The sequence below is a fragment of the Genypterus blacodes genome, unplaced genomic scaffold (genome assembly GCF_046128005.1).
Source record: "Genypterus blacodes isolate CSIRO-AG114 ecotype Tasmania unplaced genomic scaffold, CSIRO-AGI_Gbla_v1 ptg000053l_1, whole genome shotgun sequence".
In the NCBI taxonomy this organism is placed as follows: Eukaryota; Metazoa; Chordata; class Actinopteri; order Ophidiiformes; family Ophidiidae; genus Genypterus; species Genypterus blacodes.
In genome coordinates, this window is record NW_027466865.1 from 10,156 (window position 1) to 27,756 (window position 17,601).

The window sequence follows — 17,601 nt, forward strand, 5'->3', positions numbered from 1 at the left end:
ATTTCCTCAGATCTATGCATATATCATAAAAGTCACTGCTCGCATCTAAGGTCACACAGACACACACACACACACACACACACACACACACACACACACAAACACACACACACACAGATTCACACACACACACCACAGATGAAGGTATGAGGATGAGTCCGTGAGCCGAGCCACGCCCCTCGACTCGCCCCGCCCCCTGCTTATGAATGCGGACACTTGTGATTGGCCGGCGGCTCGTCGCTTTGAAGTCCCTCCCTCCCGTTTTCAGTATGTGGAAGCAGCGAGGCAGTGTGAGGCTGCAGCAGAGGGACGCACACACACACACGGCTCACACACACTCACATTGGAGGACGGCGCGATTCTGCGGGGATACTGACACTTCTATGCACACTGACTACTAATCGTCTTTTACTTCTCTTTTTTTTTGGCCGACACTGGATAAAGGAATAATTAGGAATAACTGAGAGAAGAAGAAGAAGGATGACATCAGGGCGAAGTCTTGCTCTTTAAAAAGCAGTTTGGGTCCGTTACGGAGTTCGCGCATTGCGCACTTGTCCCTTCTGGATTACCGCAAAAATCTTCTTCTTCGACTCTGCCATCATGAATCGCGCTGGTAAATGATCCTTACCCCCGCGTCCTTTCGTTCCCCTCCGCCGCCCCGTTCTGTGTTCCGATCCAGATGAGAGATCCCCCCGGTGGACCTGAACCGCTTTTACGCAGCCAGACCCCGGAGCGCAGCGCCGCCGACGCCTGCGGTGATCCCCGCCGCACAGGAGCGGAGAAGTCCCGTCAGTCCACACCCACGCACCCGCCTTCTCCCTCGGATCCCTTGCGTCAAGCGAAGCGGCTCCCCATCCGGATCGTAAAGATGTTGACGGCGCACAGTGGCCACTTGCTGCACCCGGAGTATCTCCAACCGCTCACATCCGCTCCAGTCAGCATCGAAGTAAGTCCCACTATTAAAACATATATTCTCTGGAATTAAATTAGAGTTATATGATGTTTAAGCAGATTGTACACGCAGTAATACCCGCACGTCGCATGTTTTGAGGTATATCGTGGAGATAATTATGCGAGCGAATGCGCCATTTTACGCACAGCTTGTAGGAGCAAGTTTGGCTTATGCCAGAGTTAAGAATTCTTAATCTTAACGGAATTACAGCTCTGGAAGTAAGGATCGAGTTAATTATCATTTATTTATGTATGTTAATCTCCATTTTTCTTTCTTTTATCTCTCTTAAGAACACACTTGTTACCCCAATATATAATTGAACATGTAGGGTAAAATGTTAGGTTAAAAAAATTGTTTTATTGCTGTAATGAAGGACCTGCAGGGGATAAAAAGAAATTAAGTAAATTGAAATAAACATCAGACACAATCAGTTGATTCACAGTTCTGTTCTATTCTGTTTTCCCTGTCTCAGCTGGATGCCAAGAAAAGTCCTTTGGCTCTTCTGGCCCAGACCTGCTCTCAGATTGGCAAGCCAGACCCTCCGTCCTCTTCAAAGCTGGCCTCACTCTCCTCAGGCAGCCTGGGGGACAAGGAGCCCTCCAGCCGATCATCCAAGTCTGGAGAGCACCATGCCCCGGATGACAAGTCCAGCTTCAAGCCTTACTCCAAATCTGGAGGCGACTGTCGAAAGGATGTTGTGGTGACAAAGGGGCCTTCAGATAAAGCTGCCTTCAGGGTACCAAATGGGAGCTCCAGTGGAGGCAGTGCCCCGTGTCCGCCCTTTTCTACCCGTGCCCAGTCACCCGGCTCCAGCTCCCCTCCCCTGCACACTCAGAGCCAGCCGCACAGACAAAGCCATTCCCCCAGCACGCAGCCCCCTTCACACTCCCAGACCCCGCACATGGACAACAAGCTCGGGAGCTCGGAGCAGACCGGCTCAGACAGTAGCAGTGGCAGCACGGGGAAGAAGGACTGTGATGGAAATAAGTCAGGGATGGACGGGGCTCAGCTTGCCAATTCCAGCCACGTACGGGCCAGCGCCAACTCCAGCAATGCCAGCTCTGCCAGCAGCCCGCGGCCAGAGAGCAAGGTCGACCTGCAGGCCTCCTCTCAGCCCAGTCTGGGCTCTGGACACATCGCCCCTGTGTCCCCCTTTAAGCCAGGACATTCTGTCTATCCTCTGCCTCCAGCCTCCATGGGTTACCATGGCTCTATTGTGGGTGCGTATGCAGGCTACCCCTCCCAGTTTGTCCCAGGTCTGGACCCTTCTAAGTCAAGCTTGGGGTTAGGACTTCAAGCGAAGCACCCCAGTTCCAGCCCCCTCACTGGAGCGTCTCCTCCGTCCCTGATGCAGGGTTTATGTCGGGACCCGTACTGTCTGACTTACCCTAATGCCCCCCACCTAGGAGGCAGTAACTGCTCCACCTGCGTCCACGACCCCTCCAGTCTCAAGTCAGGTTTCCCTCTGGTTTACCCCTCTCACCACCTTCACTCCCTGCACCCCAGCTCCTTGTCCTCCGGCACCACCCCCACCCTGTCCCACCCGCTGTACACCTACGGTTTCATGCTCCCCAATGAACCGCTGCCTCACGCCTGTAACTGGGTGTCTGTAGGAGGCCCCTGTGACAAGCGATTCTCCACGTCAGAGGAACTGCTAGCCCATTTGCGCACCCACACAGCCCTGCACGGGATGATGGACAGTAAGCTCCTGTCTGCCTACCCCTCATCCGTTTCCTCTTCGGCCTCCTGCCACCTCCACCTGCCTCCGCCCGGCAGCCCAGGTGCCCTGCCAAGCTCCTTCTCCCTGCGAGGGTCTCCTGGCTTGAGCCTGGCCCGCTACCACCCCTACAGCAAATCCCACTTGCCCGGAGCCCCTGGACTTCCCATGACATCTCTGCCCTCTGCCTCAGCTTATTATTCCCCCTACGCCCTCTACAGCCAGAGACTGGGCTCAGCTTCGGCCCTTGGATACCAGTGATATCAGAGATGGCAGTGCGAGCCCGCAGACTGCAGGCACCAGCGCTGACTCCTCATAGCCGCCCTGAAGACGGAGCCTTCCAGGATCGGGGCTGTCAGGAGAGCAGGGCATCGTGCCTGCTGGCCTGCCTGCCAGGAATACCACCTGTTAGCCTCAGGATTGTGACTGGCGTTCCACAGGCAAAGTCCCTGTGATGGATTGTCTGCAGCAGCAAACCAAGAGACTTCACTCAGCAACCACACCGGGAAACAGAGCTTGAAAATGATGAGATAGTGGGGATATTACAGCAGTCTTGATTTTGGTTTCTATTTGTTTTCCTCTGTCTCTTTGTCTCCCAGGACTGAAAATCTGTATTTATTTTTCACTCAAGCGCTTGGTATTCAGCTTTGGGGGGAAATTTGCTGTCCAAATAAGTTGTCCTTAAGTATTCTAATTGAAAAAGAATGATTTAAGTATAGTACCATTATGCCTATCATACACTCTTAAAATAAAAATGTTGCACCATGATGAAGACGGACTGTGAGGCTTTATTTTGGAGATTTCCTTTTTTCTGCTTATTCGCGACCTGGTGAGCTGCATGTCCACCACAGTCTGGAACCATGCTGTTGTTTTTATTTGTAAATATGCAAAGATTGTAATATTTTTTCAAGCTTACTTGGGTTAGAAAGTTGGTTTCACGGACACAAAGGTACAAAGATAAGAAAAAAAATAATAATGAATGATGGCTGTGCTGTCCAACTGATAGGAAAAGGTCTTATTTTGTTAAATAAATGATACACGACTGCATTTTAAGTTGTTCGTCCTCATTTCCTTCCAGATATAGTGTGAAATACCTCTTTGTCATAAAGTTAGTCATGCCAGACTGCTGCACTGCAGCTATCTGGCTCCATCTATCACTGCTGCTGTGATAGCTACGCTATATGTGGCTGTGTGTAATATTTCATGGCTCATATCAGTTGACAGGGCTGTCCCGAGGAGGGCAGCCTGGGTCACATTAGCCCTGTTAGCTGGTCCCCGAGGACCTTCATCCCTCCTCCTCCTTCCATCACCCACATTGCTTTTGTTGTTGCGAGTGCAGCTTTTAATTGCTGATTCTTGTTTGTGGGGCCTGAAAACAGCCTCCTCAGCAGAGTGGATGGCTGCGCGGAGCGGCCGCTGGGTCACTGGGACTTCAATAATGACCTGAGGGAGGCGTCGACCCGGGATCTCCTCACGCTCTGACGGATTGGCCTGCAACACAAAGGCCAGAGCTGACAATGGGAGGCGGTTAATAGAGAAATATTCATCAAAGCCTTGACACCTCCCCTGAGGAGAGCGGGCTCTGTTACAGGCACCGCAGACACGGAGGCCTTCATGCTGAGGAGGAGAGCCATTTTCCTGCTGCTTTCTGCTGTGCTGTGGTTTAACTGAAGTCAGCATTCTACACACAGAGCTGTTAGACACTCATTTAAAGGGAAGGAGGCGCTCTATCTTAAAGCCACAGCACTGCCATTAGAGAGTTTCGCCCCTGATAATGTGTCTACGTCTCCTCTCTATTTGGCTGACAGGGTGTAGGAGGCGCGCGGCAAAGAGGCTGTAGTCTCTGAGGCGTCTATTGACCCCGACTCCTAGACTCCTCCACTCTCGCGGTTCATTAGCACTCCAGACAGGGGAAAGGAGAGCACAGGTGTCACTTGACAGGACCATTAACAAAATGGATGACCCTCCCAAACCACATCCAGCCCCTGCCAGACCAGCAAGGTCACGGCGCCCTGATCACCGCTCTGGGTCGCTCTAAGGGACACTACACTTATTTTTCTTCTTCAGCTGCTCCAGCCGTGCACTTCTCTGGAGTGGAACTGTCTGATTGGTTGCCATTAAGCGCGCTTTGCTGCATGCAGGCTGCTTTTTGGGGAGTTTTTGAAGCGGTTTAGACAAAATAGGTCAAGGATATTTTGATTTTAAGGCCACGTCTCTCACATGCAGTTAGTGTGACATATTTCTGTGCACTGATATACGCTGGTTTGTGTTGCCCCCTAAAGTTGTGTTGGTGAAGTACAGGTGAAATTTTCCTCTCTTGATTAAGACAGAAATTATAAGATGTAATATATTGTTCTGTCGCTTTTGGGTTTTTTAGATGCTGGTTTGCAGGTGAGCTGTGACATGATTCACTGCAGGGGTCACGCAGAGTTGAGAACTTTCAATCTTGTCCGGGAGGTGGAATTAATTCCACCGTTGCCAGTTTGCACTCGTTCATCAAATGCCTCACTATACTTCCCATCCCCTCGCTCATCAATCTCCTCGGGCTATCCCCCCCCCTTCCCCCCTGCAGCTGAGTCAACACCCACCACTCCATTTATGTCGCCTGTGTGTGTGTGTGTGTGTGTGTGTGTGTGTGTGTGTGTGTGTGTGTGTGTGTGTGTGTGTGTGTGTGTGTGTGTGTGTGTGTGTGTGTGTGTAAGAATGTGTCCAGTTCCTTTTCTTTGTCCATGAGGGTTGACACATAAGAGACAAAATCTGGTTTTCCTGTGATCATGTGTTCATGTTCAGATGAAGATCCAGAACGTTATCAACAGTTTCATGTTCCATGTCTAATAAACGGTCAGTTTAATTAAGAGGAAAATGCACACATTTATAGCTTGTTTTTCATAATAAGTACCAAATCTGGAAACATTTGTGGCACCTCAGTCAAATTGAAGCATTTTGGCAGAGGTCATTATGTTTTACTCTATTTTTGCAAGTAAAGACCATCATCTCTAAATAATTATGCCATAAAAGCTTAATGTGTTGATATTGAATTAAATGATATGTCAGTCTTGCAAATTCTGCAGTAACATTTCAAAATTCTGCAACCAAACTAAAAATTCTGGCTTCATTTACACATTCATTCATTCATCACTGAGATTTAGTCATAAATTATTTTAACAATTTTTTATTTCTACTTCTAATGATCATTTCACAATTTTCTTCCAACAGTTTTTAATAGCGTCATTTAAATGTACATAAATGGACATAGATGATTATAAATGCATCAATTATTTAAAGTAATTGGTCACATTAACCCTTTCAGAGCTATTTAACTCTTCTGGCAGCACAGTTGATTTTTATCTTTGTTCTTATTTAATAGAGACAAACCTCAGTCCTTCACATGATTATTATTGCTGGCAAGGGTATCAGAGTTACAGATTCTGAGCAACACTTTGTTGGCAGTGGCACTGGAGTGGTGGTAGTAGTAGTTGAAGTAGTTGTGGTAGTGATGGTGACGGTGATGGAGGGGAGTAATATTTTCCCCTCTGTGCAGAGCGACACTGTGAGGTCCTGAGAGCCACCTGACAGGCTCAGTGATTAATGACGACAGGGTGTGGAGCTGCTCTTCAATTAGACGCCAGCACTGCCCTGCTCACCCTGCATGCTGACAGCCAGGACAGAGAGGGGGAGAGAGAGAGAGAGAGAGAGAGAGAGAGAGAGAGAGAGAGAGAGAGAGAGAGAGAGAGAGAGGGAGGAAGGAACTCTCTCTTTCTCTGCACGTCCCTGAAACAAAACATGAACCTCAGCTCCATGACTACCACCTCTGTGTTTAACATCAGGACACAATGCAGAGCTTTCAGCATCCAGCAGTGAGCTGCATGTTGCAGCGGCCCAGACGGCTCATCAGGCCGACACCGGGCCTCTGCGTTCCGTCTCCGCGTACAGCCGTCAGCTGACTGACTCTGCTCTGGGTCAGACGGGCTGCGACGCTGTAACAGCAACATTAAAGACTTCCAGGTTGGGGAGTTCCTCCAACCTGAGGGTCTGAACCATGGTCTCGTCCCAGTCGCCCCTCCACATCCCTGCAGCTACGGTGGGACACGATAAGACGCTCGGACAACCTGATGGCTACCTTCAGAGTGAGGGAGCAGAGGTTCAACTTTAGACCCCCAATCCCTCATCTCAGATTTTTTCAATATCCGAGCAACACATTATTGTTTGAATTATTGGAACTCGCCCTCTAAAAAATTGTATTTAGTGTTATTGTGAGCTGTAAATGAGAACAAATAATAAGCATTCCTCGGAAACACTAACAACTATAACAGTAATCCAACAAGGACAGCATCACTTTGTCATTCTAATAAAGTGGCTGTGAGGTTTTGGAGCAGGCTGGTGTTTGTGTTTCAGGTAGATCACACGGCAGCTCTGACTGTGGCGCCGCTGGGGTAATGCACCTTAGAGTTCACATTGTTCTGCCAACTGCCATTATTAAGCAACGTAGAGAAGAAGAAGAGGCCCAGTGTGAACACCTCCACCTTCCAGGGAGCTCTGGGGCCAGATGGAGAGGAGTTCAGGACCAGGACGGACACAGTTTGAGGAGAACAACTCTAAACTTGAAGCACTTCCATAGCTGTGAGGTATGTTGTGATTACGAAATATGAGGTCAAACACAAACAACGTCCTTAAGTCGCACTTGTCATCATCATCCTGATTAATCGCTCACAGACCAGAGCGGCAGTCAGCTGATAGTTTGAGTTGACATCGTGTTTGTGACTTGTGCTTAGCGGGGTCTGACCTCGGCCCCTTCCGCTCACAGCTGCCCAGTGTTGCTGCGGCCTCTCGCGGTTCTGCGCGCCGTTAATAGCCGCACCCTCCCAAACTGCCTGACGAAGTGAAGTGAACGTTTCACTTCCAGCCCGGCGCGCTGCCAATGGCGATTGGACTGCACCTCCAGCTGGTTTCCATTTTGTGCCGTGCTGGGAGATCGCGGCGAAGATGTCACGAGTTGTTCGGAAATGGACGTGCCTTGGCGGGGAACGAGCAGCGGCTGTGACGGCTGTGATTCATGCTCAGATTGACAGCTAGGCTCTTTCCTTCCACTCGGGGAAAGCCTGCGGTCGTAATGTGCTCACTTACAGCATTACGGCTCATCTGTCTGCTTTACTTCTCCTCCGCATCGGGCATCTAAAGTCACAGCCTGCCAGGATCCAAAGAACACTAATCCCAGTCGTTACTCTGCAGGCCAGCATACACACTTTATATAAGAGCTGAATGATAAATCCTGAGCCTGACACGCTTTAAACGTTTCAGTGGGGATGATGTCATTCTGAATTATGTTAAGAGAAGTGATTATAAATTCCATCTTACAAATGTACTCTGTGTGGCTCTGTGTGTTGAACACAAACACAATGTAGCTGCGCACATGTCTGTTGTTGCCATGGCTGCTGCTCAAACTGTGGCTCCCAAACATGGAAACAGTTCAAGGGATGCTGACGTCATATCAGATGTGGAGGATCAGTCAGGAAAAGGAGCAAGAAGGAGAAATGAGTGTCTGCAACACCGCTAAGTTAGGTTCAAAACATGTCAACCTGCATACATATACAATGTGTACATGCGTTTCAAATCAATAGCATTTCATGTGTTGAACTGAACTTGAGTCTTTGAGTCTGTGACTTTTCAAAGCTCCATTTAGGAACATTCTCGATATGATTATGGGATAAAATGACTGATGGAGAACAGAAAGCTTGTGAGCACTGCCAGTCCCACTGAACCTCAACAAGCAGCCATGACATTCTGTGCAGCTGTTGGCTCATTTTTGTTTGGGTTCATTTGCTAACAAACTCTGATGGGCCGACCGGACCACAAACAAGGCCAGAGAACACATGAAGCTGCTGAACACTCTGAGCTACTGAACGCCCAGTGTGTCATGTGGCCAAATGATGACGTCCATGTTGCTCTGTGTCTCATTATTGTGTGAGAAGTATGGATGGCTGTATGAATGAACGTACCGCACGGATCTCACACCAACTGTCTTCAGGCACTCTACGCATCTTTGGTATCCAGCTAGTGTGTGTGTGTTTGTGTTTGTGTGTGTGTGAGGGTGAACAGTGTTTGTGTGTCTTTGTGCGCACAGTAGCTATTCAGACGATGGCATAGTTGTCTCGCAACTGTTCAAACAGAGACGTTTCACATGTCAACAAGCTGTCAGAGCGCGGCTTAGCCCTCACACTCAGACAAAAACACAGACAACAGCTCACACAAACTCACACACACAGTATACATAACACACAAGGGGGGGCGTGTGCACAGTCTTCATATCACAGTCTGCAATGTAAAACCTGTCTGTCTGTCTGTCTGTCCCTCTGTGCGTGGCTTATTCTTTATGATTCACATGAATTAATAAGTCAAATGCAACCAAACATGGCCGACATGTGACCTCGCCACCAAAACTTAACCTTAATAGACCTGATGGCGGCGCTACAACAGTTCAATTTTGTCAATAACTCTGGAGGTAAGGGCCGTATGCTCTAACCCTGTCACTGCTCTCATACTGACACCTAGAACAAGAATGACTCCTCTGAGCTTAATGTTGTGGGATGAAAGAAATAAACTCTATATTTTGTGTAAGACTGGCAAAGTAATCACAACTATTGGGTTTATAACTTCATTGAGTTCCTGTCTGTGGTCCTGTCATCATGATTTATTTGGGTGGCCCTTTAGCTGGTGATTAGGCTTGAATCTGTCTCATCTGGCAACACTGACCAGGACTTTGGTTTACTACATTCACACTATTTTGTAAACACCTCTGATGATTTCAAGTCAAACCAGTGATTTTTTGCGTGTCTCCTCACATTTGCACCTCACAGATGCACAGACAGCGTCCACACACACACACACACACACACACACACACTCACACACACACTCACAGAGAGAGAGAGAGAGAGAGAGGTGTGTGTGTGGTTGCTGGGAGCAGCAATTCATGGCTGTCCATGAGTTCTCTGTGTTTAATTTAGCAACACGGCGAGAGTATGAGAGTGTGAGTGTGTGTGCGCTCACGTACACAAGTTTACATTTGCACAGGCCTTGCGGTTTGTTGAGCGAGGGTCCTCCCCCAGCCTCCCTCCTCCTCCTCCTCCTTGTAGTGACTTACCCACATGCCTATGCTGGTGCTTGGGGCAAAAAAAAAGAAGAAGAAGAAAATGGGGAAAGGAGAGTGAGCCAGGGAGCAGGAGGGAGGGAAAGGAAACAGAGCTGATTATCCAAATACAGTCATTAAAGGGGAAATGTGTTTTTCAAGCTGTCAGGATGATTAATGGGCGAGAGCAAATCCTCACAAATGCTCTTGTTTAGTCTAACTGGCAGACACGATCCTGCCCATTGATTTATGGCAGGCCTGCTGTGTGAGACCATACTGAGGTTACTGGGTGTGTGTGTGTGTGTGTGTGTGTGTGTGTGTGTGTGTGTGTGTGTGTGTGTGCGTGTGCGTGTGTGTGCGATTGGGTGTTTTGAGTTTGTGTGTGTATTTCTTGATTGTATGCAAGTAAGAGTGCATACGTGGATTTCCGTGTTTGTGTTTCTGTGTGTGTGTATATGTTTGTGTGTATGGCATGCAGGGTAAAAAGGAGGAAGAGGAGTTTTATTCCATGTGGAGTTTAGCAGGGATCAGTCAAAACTCTTCATCACAGCACAGCAGCTCGACCTGAACGAGCTGAGCTGAGTCTGTTTTTTTAACTGTATGGAACTGTGATTGAACGTCAACGTTGTGATCAATGTGACTTCCAAAGAAATCAAACAGCTGCTCACACTGTCATTTATCACTCACCAAACATCCTGCCACACACACACACACACACACACACACACACACACACACACACACACACACAGGAGAATGGTACAGAATGTTTTACACATCCAGCTGTTACATAACCAAAGTGTTTACAGATTGTTGCCGTCTTAACTGCTGTAATGTGACGCTGGTGTGTGAACAAAGACTTTGGTGTTAATGTTCAGAAACCTGCTGAGTTCATGCTATGATGGTTTCGCTTCTTTAATGATTTAAGTTTAAGTTTAGGTTTATATGGTCTAAAGTTACATGTTTAAGAATTAACTTTCATTTGGAACTTATAAAAACAGGCTGCTAGCATCATAAGAAAACACAGTTCAAGGCCTAAAAAAAAAAAAAAAAGTCAATAAACTTAACATACAATGTTTTTGAAGTTTTAAATGTTAAGTACAGTTCTGTTCGATGAGATTTTTCCTTTTATTATTTTACTGTTTTCTAAATATAAACTATCTCTGCTGACTCCAAACCTGAAGCTAAACTGCTTTATTAGCTATTTTTGTATTTTAAAAAGTAGAGCATAAAAACTGACAGATGGCTTCTTGGTTATTGTTTGGAACATTAATTCTGCGGCTGTGGACTCTGCAGTGTGTTTTCCTTTGGAGAACATGGAGATGTTCCTCAGTGTTTGCTTGTTCCGACTGAACAGTTTTTGCTGGAGAGTCTCCAGTGTTCAGACCATTGCACTCTTTAATAAGCCAACACAATGGAAACCTACAGTCAGTTCTGCCTGTCTGATTCGCTGGAAAAATGATAAGCGAAGCCATAGAAAAGAGCGCTACCTACAGGAAGACAGAGGTATGTAACTGAAACTTGAACATGGCCTCAGAGTTCAACTCACAGCTGATCTATGGAAAGTTCAGTTTAAAGTACAATAGAAGGTAAAAACACCAAAGAGGCTGAAAATGGATATTGTTGGAGTAAACAGATAATTAGAGTAATGATATAAAGTTTTGTAGATATTAACGATAATAAATTTGGAAAGCTGAAAATCTCACCTTTTATAATAAAAAATATACTGCATACGTCTAAAGTGATATCTATTTCATTTCATTTAATTTCTGCATTAGACCTTTTTACAACATAAAACTGTTTGCATACTTTTTTTAACTGTACATGTAAAAAAATGTTGTAATAATTTATACTATCTGACGTAATGATGTAATTGACTGTGACACATATTTACAATCCACTACATTCTTACTCTCGTGCATTTTCTCTAATTTTTCATTTGTAGTTATCCATTGTTCGTTCTTCTAACTCACAGACACTCTAGGTTCATCTCCAGTTGTGACTCCTCCAGGTTGGTTGGAAAACAGAGGAGGTTAAGATGATGGAGGCCTAGAAGAAGCAGCTGAAGGCTCCTCTGTGTCACAGGCTGCATGCGTCTGCTTAGCTGGACTCCAACACGCTGAGAGATACTGTGAGTAATTTATAGTTGTTGTTGCAACAACTCAGCTCTCTACAGATTCTCAGATTGTCCACATTTGTCAGTGAAGTTTCATCTTGCTTCATCCGAATTATGTGCGGCTTCAAGGGAGTTTAAAACAAATTCAATAAATTTATTGCAAATTCCTCCTGACCCCAATCTGATGGAAAGTCCCAGCGAACTCATCTTTACTAAGTGCAGACGTCAGTGTGGAGCGGGCCGTCCGGGCTCTCCGGGGCTGGATCAGATGGATGGCTAGCAGCTGTTGGCCCTGCAGCCTCTTCCCTCAGCACGACCATTAGACCTATCTGTCTGCAATTTCCTCATTCTTCTGCAGTTCCCTCTGAAGTCCACAGCCATCCGTTTCCCACACCCCCACAGCTCCGCTCAGCGCTGCACTGTACCAACGCTGCAGCTCCATGTGGCTCCAGCAGACCCGGGCACATTCGCAGGACCAATTACCACGTCCAGCCACACGTGCACTCACGCACAGGCAGGCGCTCTCGTGAACGGTCCCCTCGGAAACTTCAGCGCGAAGCAAAAGCAGGCAAACACCCATGAGGAAGATGTTAAAAAGAGATTTCTGCAACCAGGGGAAGATTAATGTGGTGCCAGAGTGAGGCCGCTTGTGTAACACTGAGCTTGGACCTCCAGCGGGACGCTGCCGCAGCGTGAAGAGCGGGACATCCTGAACCCTCACACACTAAGTCACACACAGCCTCCTCTGTCCTTGCTCACACTCACATCCGTCAGGTTTAGAACTGATCAATCAGCCTCATTATGATCTTGCTTTTGCTGCTGTTAATCATTTCAACTAACAGAGAAATAAATATAAGCTGCAAATCATATCTGATTCAATGAGTAAAATGTTCTTGAAATATGAATTTAAAGAGCAAGATTAGTATTCTGAAATAAGCTACTCTTGGGGCTTCGTTGGTTGATCTTTTGTGATTTCCTAATAAATTAAGAAGAGAAATCTGAAAGCAATCCACCCACACACTCATGATCTGAAGCCGCTCTAGTAGACAGAAACTCTGTGTTAAAGCAAAGAAACTAAATTCAATCCCAAATGTGTTCATTCCAAATGAAATGCAGCTCTGTGTGTGTACAGAATGTACACATATATGCATTTTAATTCCTGTGTGTGTGTGTGTGAGCTCAGCTGGGTGTATTCCAGCTGCAAGCTCAGCACCAGTACCCTCCAGCCATGTGTGTGTGTGTGTGTGTGTGTCAGCGCCTGGTGATTAATGACCCACGGCCTGGTTGCTTCAGCTTCCTTCCTCTCGCCTTGTGTCACACACGTCGTCACGCAGCACCTCACTGGACGCCAGCAGACGTCAGCCGGGCGACGCGTGAGCGGCGACACGTTTCATACACAAACACACTAATGCACATGCAGTATTTAAAGCTGTGGTGTGTCCGTGGCTCGGAGCAGGAGCGAGCTCTGTCACTGCCTGGATGCGGCCCAGTAAACCTTGTCCTCCTCTGACCTAAAGTGAAGGTGATGGATCAGATCCGGGGTCTGTTTCTCCTGAAGGAAACTCCCTGTTGTTTCATGAAGATATATGATGTGTCTTCTTATTTTCCTTCATGTTTTAAGTGCAATACGTAACAAAACTTAAACCGTTAGTTTTAAGTTTATAGAAATGGAAGCCCTGAAAGCTTCAATTTGATTGGCCGCACTCGCCCATACACACCTGGGTAGACACGCCCACCAGGCATAACAAGTGTTTCTCACTCTGTCGATGATCAGGTCAGCAAGCGAATCAGAACAGAAGGGTTCTTAAAGGGTTAGTGTCACTCAGTGTGCATAGTGGCGCAGCAGCAAGGGAGAGTAGAGGTGATTCATATATTCATTCATATATGTCGTCTTACCCTCAAAGCGTTCCTTCCTTCATGGCCTCTGATTCTGTATGTTACATTCCTTATGGTTGTGTAAATAAACAAACCAAAGATTGGCAACATTGCAATCAACAGTGTGCAGGCGTAAACATATATTCTCCTGTCTGAAATGACCGAAAATATTTCTGAAAACAATGAAGAAGACTGAGAGCAAAGCACAAACAATTTCCAATCCATTCTGTCAAACACACTTATGTATGGATCACCAGAAAGTGTGTGTGTGTGTGTGTGTGTGTGTGTGTGTGTGTGTGTGATCCAGTGAGTCCATGTGTACTGGTCTGTTGTCTGTTGTTCCTGTTTGTTAACATTTGTTGTAACAAGAACCCTCTAGTTCCAGTATGTTTGTGTTTTGGTTCCTATGTTCCCAAATGAAACTATTGCTTTTCCTCATTGTTTGAATCAATATTCCCTCAATTCTCCCTTTGGTTATATTTAAAAAGTCTTTACAGAACCTCTGTGGAATGTTGGAATGTCTAACATGAGTCTTCTAAACACAAATTGTACATTTTGGTGATATATGCTCCCAGAAAGTTCTCTGAGGGCTCCTAGGACACTTAGACATCATCCAGAATATTCTCAGAATGTTTTCCTGAAAAGATCAAAACATCCGAACTGTTCTCGAGTCGCGAGCTAAACTTTCCTGGGAAACTCTCAGAACGTCTGCTTTAAGGCCTGAGGGGAAATTCACGTGAGGAGAGAGAGAGAGAGGGAAGGAGAGAGAGAGAGAGAGAGAGAGAGCGAGAAAGAGAGAGAGAGGAGGAGGAGCAGTGCTGAGCAAGAGACAGAACAGAACAGCAGAGTGTGTGTGTGTGTGTGTGTGTGTGTGTGTGTGTGTGTGTGTGTGTGTGTGTGTGTGTGTGTGTGTGTGTGTGCGTGCGTGCGTGCGTGTGTGTTGCATGTGTGTTGGTTCCCAGCCTGTCAGGGCCCTGTCAGCCTGTGATTTATGGCACAGAGACTGCGAGCAGTCTTCGCTGCCAGCTCAGTATTGTTACAACTGACAGCTAATGAGGCCGGACGGGCTTTCAAGCACAGCACTTAACAGAGGCCTCCATCTTCACGAGTCACAGGCTCTCCTCTTTCTTCTCTCCTCCTCCTCCTTCTCTGTGTCTCTCTCTCTCGCTCTCCCTCCCATTTATTTCTTCTTCCAGGGTGGCAGCAGCGGGGGAAAGCGAGCCGCCACGGGATTTGAGGGGGTGCAGAGAAAATAAGGCAGGGGTGACAGAGATGTATAGGCGACGCTCTGCTACCGCCGCACTTCCACTTTCCTCCTGCTGCATGCGATTAAACCCAAAGCTCAGCTCGTGTGACCGTGGGAGAGAGGAGGAAACACTGAAACGGAGAGATTGGGCTTCCACGCCGTTCCGAGCTTCTCTCCCTCCACTCTTTCTTCTGTTTCCATGTCATGTTTTCATTGCCTGGAGCTGCGCGGTGATGATGTGACTTCTATCCAGAGCGTCCTGCGTTCTCTGCGTTTGCTCTCTCTGAACGTACCTGAACTTAACAGCCTTGCCTCTGCTGCATTATACCTTCAGCACCCCTGGCCCAGGCTGCTTGGACTCCATTCTATAATCACTCCCAGAGTCCCCACCCCCCCCCTCCACCCCCTCCTCCACCTCCTCCCTCGGCCCCTGGTTTCTTGTCAGTCGTGATTAATGGCACCAGGGCCCCGGCGCGGCTTACGCTGCCAGTTCCAGCGATGTTCCCTTGATACTTAATGAACTCTGACAAACTTCTTTTCCCTTGCTCTGTTGTTCCCTTTCCCCCACCCCTTCAGCCCCCTGTCCCACCCTGTTTAAAATGCACGGCACTGTGCCGCCACTGCAGCACCTAGGGGTTCACTCTGGTCCTTTGTACATTTCTCAAGAGGCCGTCGTCTAAAAATAAAATGCCACAGTCATTTCAGTGTCAAGACCTTTAGATGTTGCCAGTTCCTGTGGTTTGTGTGCGAATAAAGATTCGATTAAATTCTTCTTTTGTTAAAATGAGCAGAATGTCATCATATTTGCTCATTGGAAAACTGTATCTTTAATTACTTTTTCATTAATGGAAATTAAATTAAATCAACCACCAGCTGCAGGAGAGGATCAAGAGGTGAAGCTTCAATGTTGAAATCATAACAGACTGCGCTCAGCGACGCTCTGTGTTTGGGATCGATAGTTCAAGCGCTGTCGGTCTTTGGCGCCATCTAGTGGCAAGATTTAAAAAGTGGGTCCAGCATTTTACCACTCTGCTTCCTGAAATACTTTAACTTCTTTACAGATGCATGTTAAAGAAATGTGAAACTAAGGAATGTTTTTACTTAATAAATTAATATAAAAATCTGTTAATTTTAACTGTTTTTTATTAAAGTTCTAATGGTTTCTATTAGACTATGATAAATATCAGAGCTACATGAAGTGAAAAAGATAAACAGTTTAAATTTCAGCAAAACTTAAATTGATTTGAGTTTTGCACGACTTTGCCTCCAGCAGCACTTTGGAACTTTGGAAAAGCAAACAAGCAGCAGGGGCACCAGTGCTCTTGTGAACCACAGTAAAAATATCTCAGTGTGTAAAATTATAATAATAATAATCATAAGTCATCAGCCCGGCCAGGTGAAGCAGGAGGGTGTGTGTGTGTGTGTGTGTGTGTGTGTGTGTGTGTGTGTGTGTGTGTGTGTGTGTGTGTGTGTGTGTGTGAGTGTGCTGGGAAAAAGAGAATTGGAGCAAAGATACTTTTGTTAGCACAGGCATTGTGTCACTAATAACAGTTATAAATGATAACAATGGCGGCTTGTCATGCAGATGTAACTGGGCCCTGTTATTGTGAGAGCCGGCAAACACATCCGTCAGCAAGGAAGCTTGATTCATGTAATTAGTTACATCTGTGCCTTTCATGTCATACAATGACAAATAAAGATTTATGCACTGAGGCAAGCCTATAGATCCTCCTCTCAGCAGACCTGTCATTTATCAGGAATGCACTGGTGACATTTATTTGGCTGCATTCCATTTAGGTGAGTGGGTGCCAAGGTTCTCCTACAGACCTTTTCCAGGAGAGGTCACAGGTCATGTGGTGTCTTGTTCTTGTGCCACACTAAGTAAATGTATAACATGGGGCTGTAGCTCAGTGGTAGAGATGATGCTTTGCATGTATGAGGCTGGGTTCAAGCCCCAGCATTTCCATGGTCATGTGGTTGAGGAAGCTTCTGTCTAAGTGCAGCCGTGTGCTTCCCCACAGCTGTGAGACAGGTGACTATTTCAGCAATTTCTATCGGGAAAAATAAAGCGTGATCTTATCTTATAAGTAGGGATAATGTTACATCTGACAGGTTAGCTTTCTATAACAATCACCTCCTGATAATCCAGTGCCCCTCTTACTATATTCCTGCTTACCAAAGAAGTAAATCATTTCACACAATATAAATACATTTGAAAAAATGTATTTATTACTGCAATTTTGATTTTAATTAATATATAATTTGGGGTGCATCTCAATATTTGACTTGGAGATTCTACTGTATCCATCTAAAGCAGTACATTATCAATGATAATTGTCAATATTTTGGGGGTGGGAATTCAACAAATGTTATTTGTATCCTTCTTAACACATACTACATTTCTTGGAATGTTTTTAATAATCCAAAATGTTGTATTGCTCTCTACCCATTTTACGTACATACTGTATATTGTACAGTGTACAGTTGTTGCAACAATTCTAAATAAAGTTATTAAAAAAAACTTGAATCTGTTCGTTTTTCATCCAGCAGCGGGCGCTGTGAGCTCAGT

The 17,601-nt window shown here is 46.3% G+C and overlaps 1 protein-coding gene across 1 annotated transcript; it reads left to right on the forward strand.

The window, feature by feature from the left end:
* Positions 1-293: 293 nt before the first annotated feature.
* On the forward strand, positions 294-3,716 carry znf703 (zinc finger protein 703). Its single transcript, XM_076151149.1, has 2 exons — positions 294-946; positions 1,425-3,716. The coding sequence occupies exons 1-2, from the start codon at positions 680-682 to the stop codon at positions 2,928-2,930; spliced, it is 1,773 nt and encodes a 590-aa protein (XP_076007264.1). The 5' UTR covers positions 294-679; the 3' UTR covers positions 2,931-3,716.
* The last annotated feature ends 13,885 nt before the right edge of the window (positions 3,717-17,601 follow it).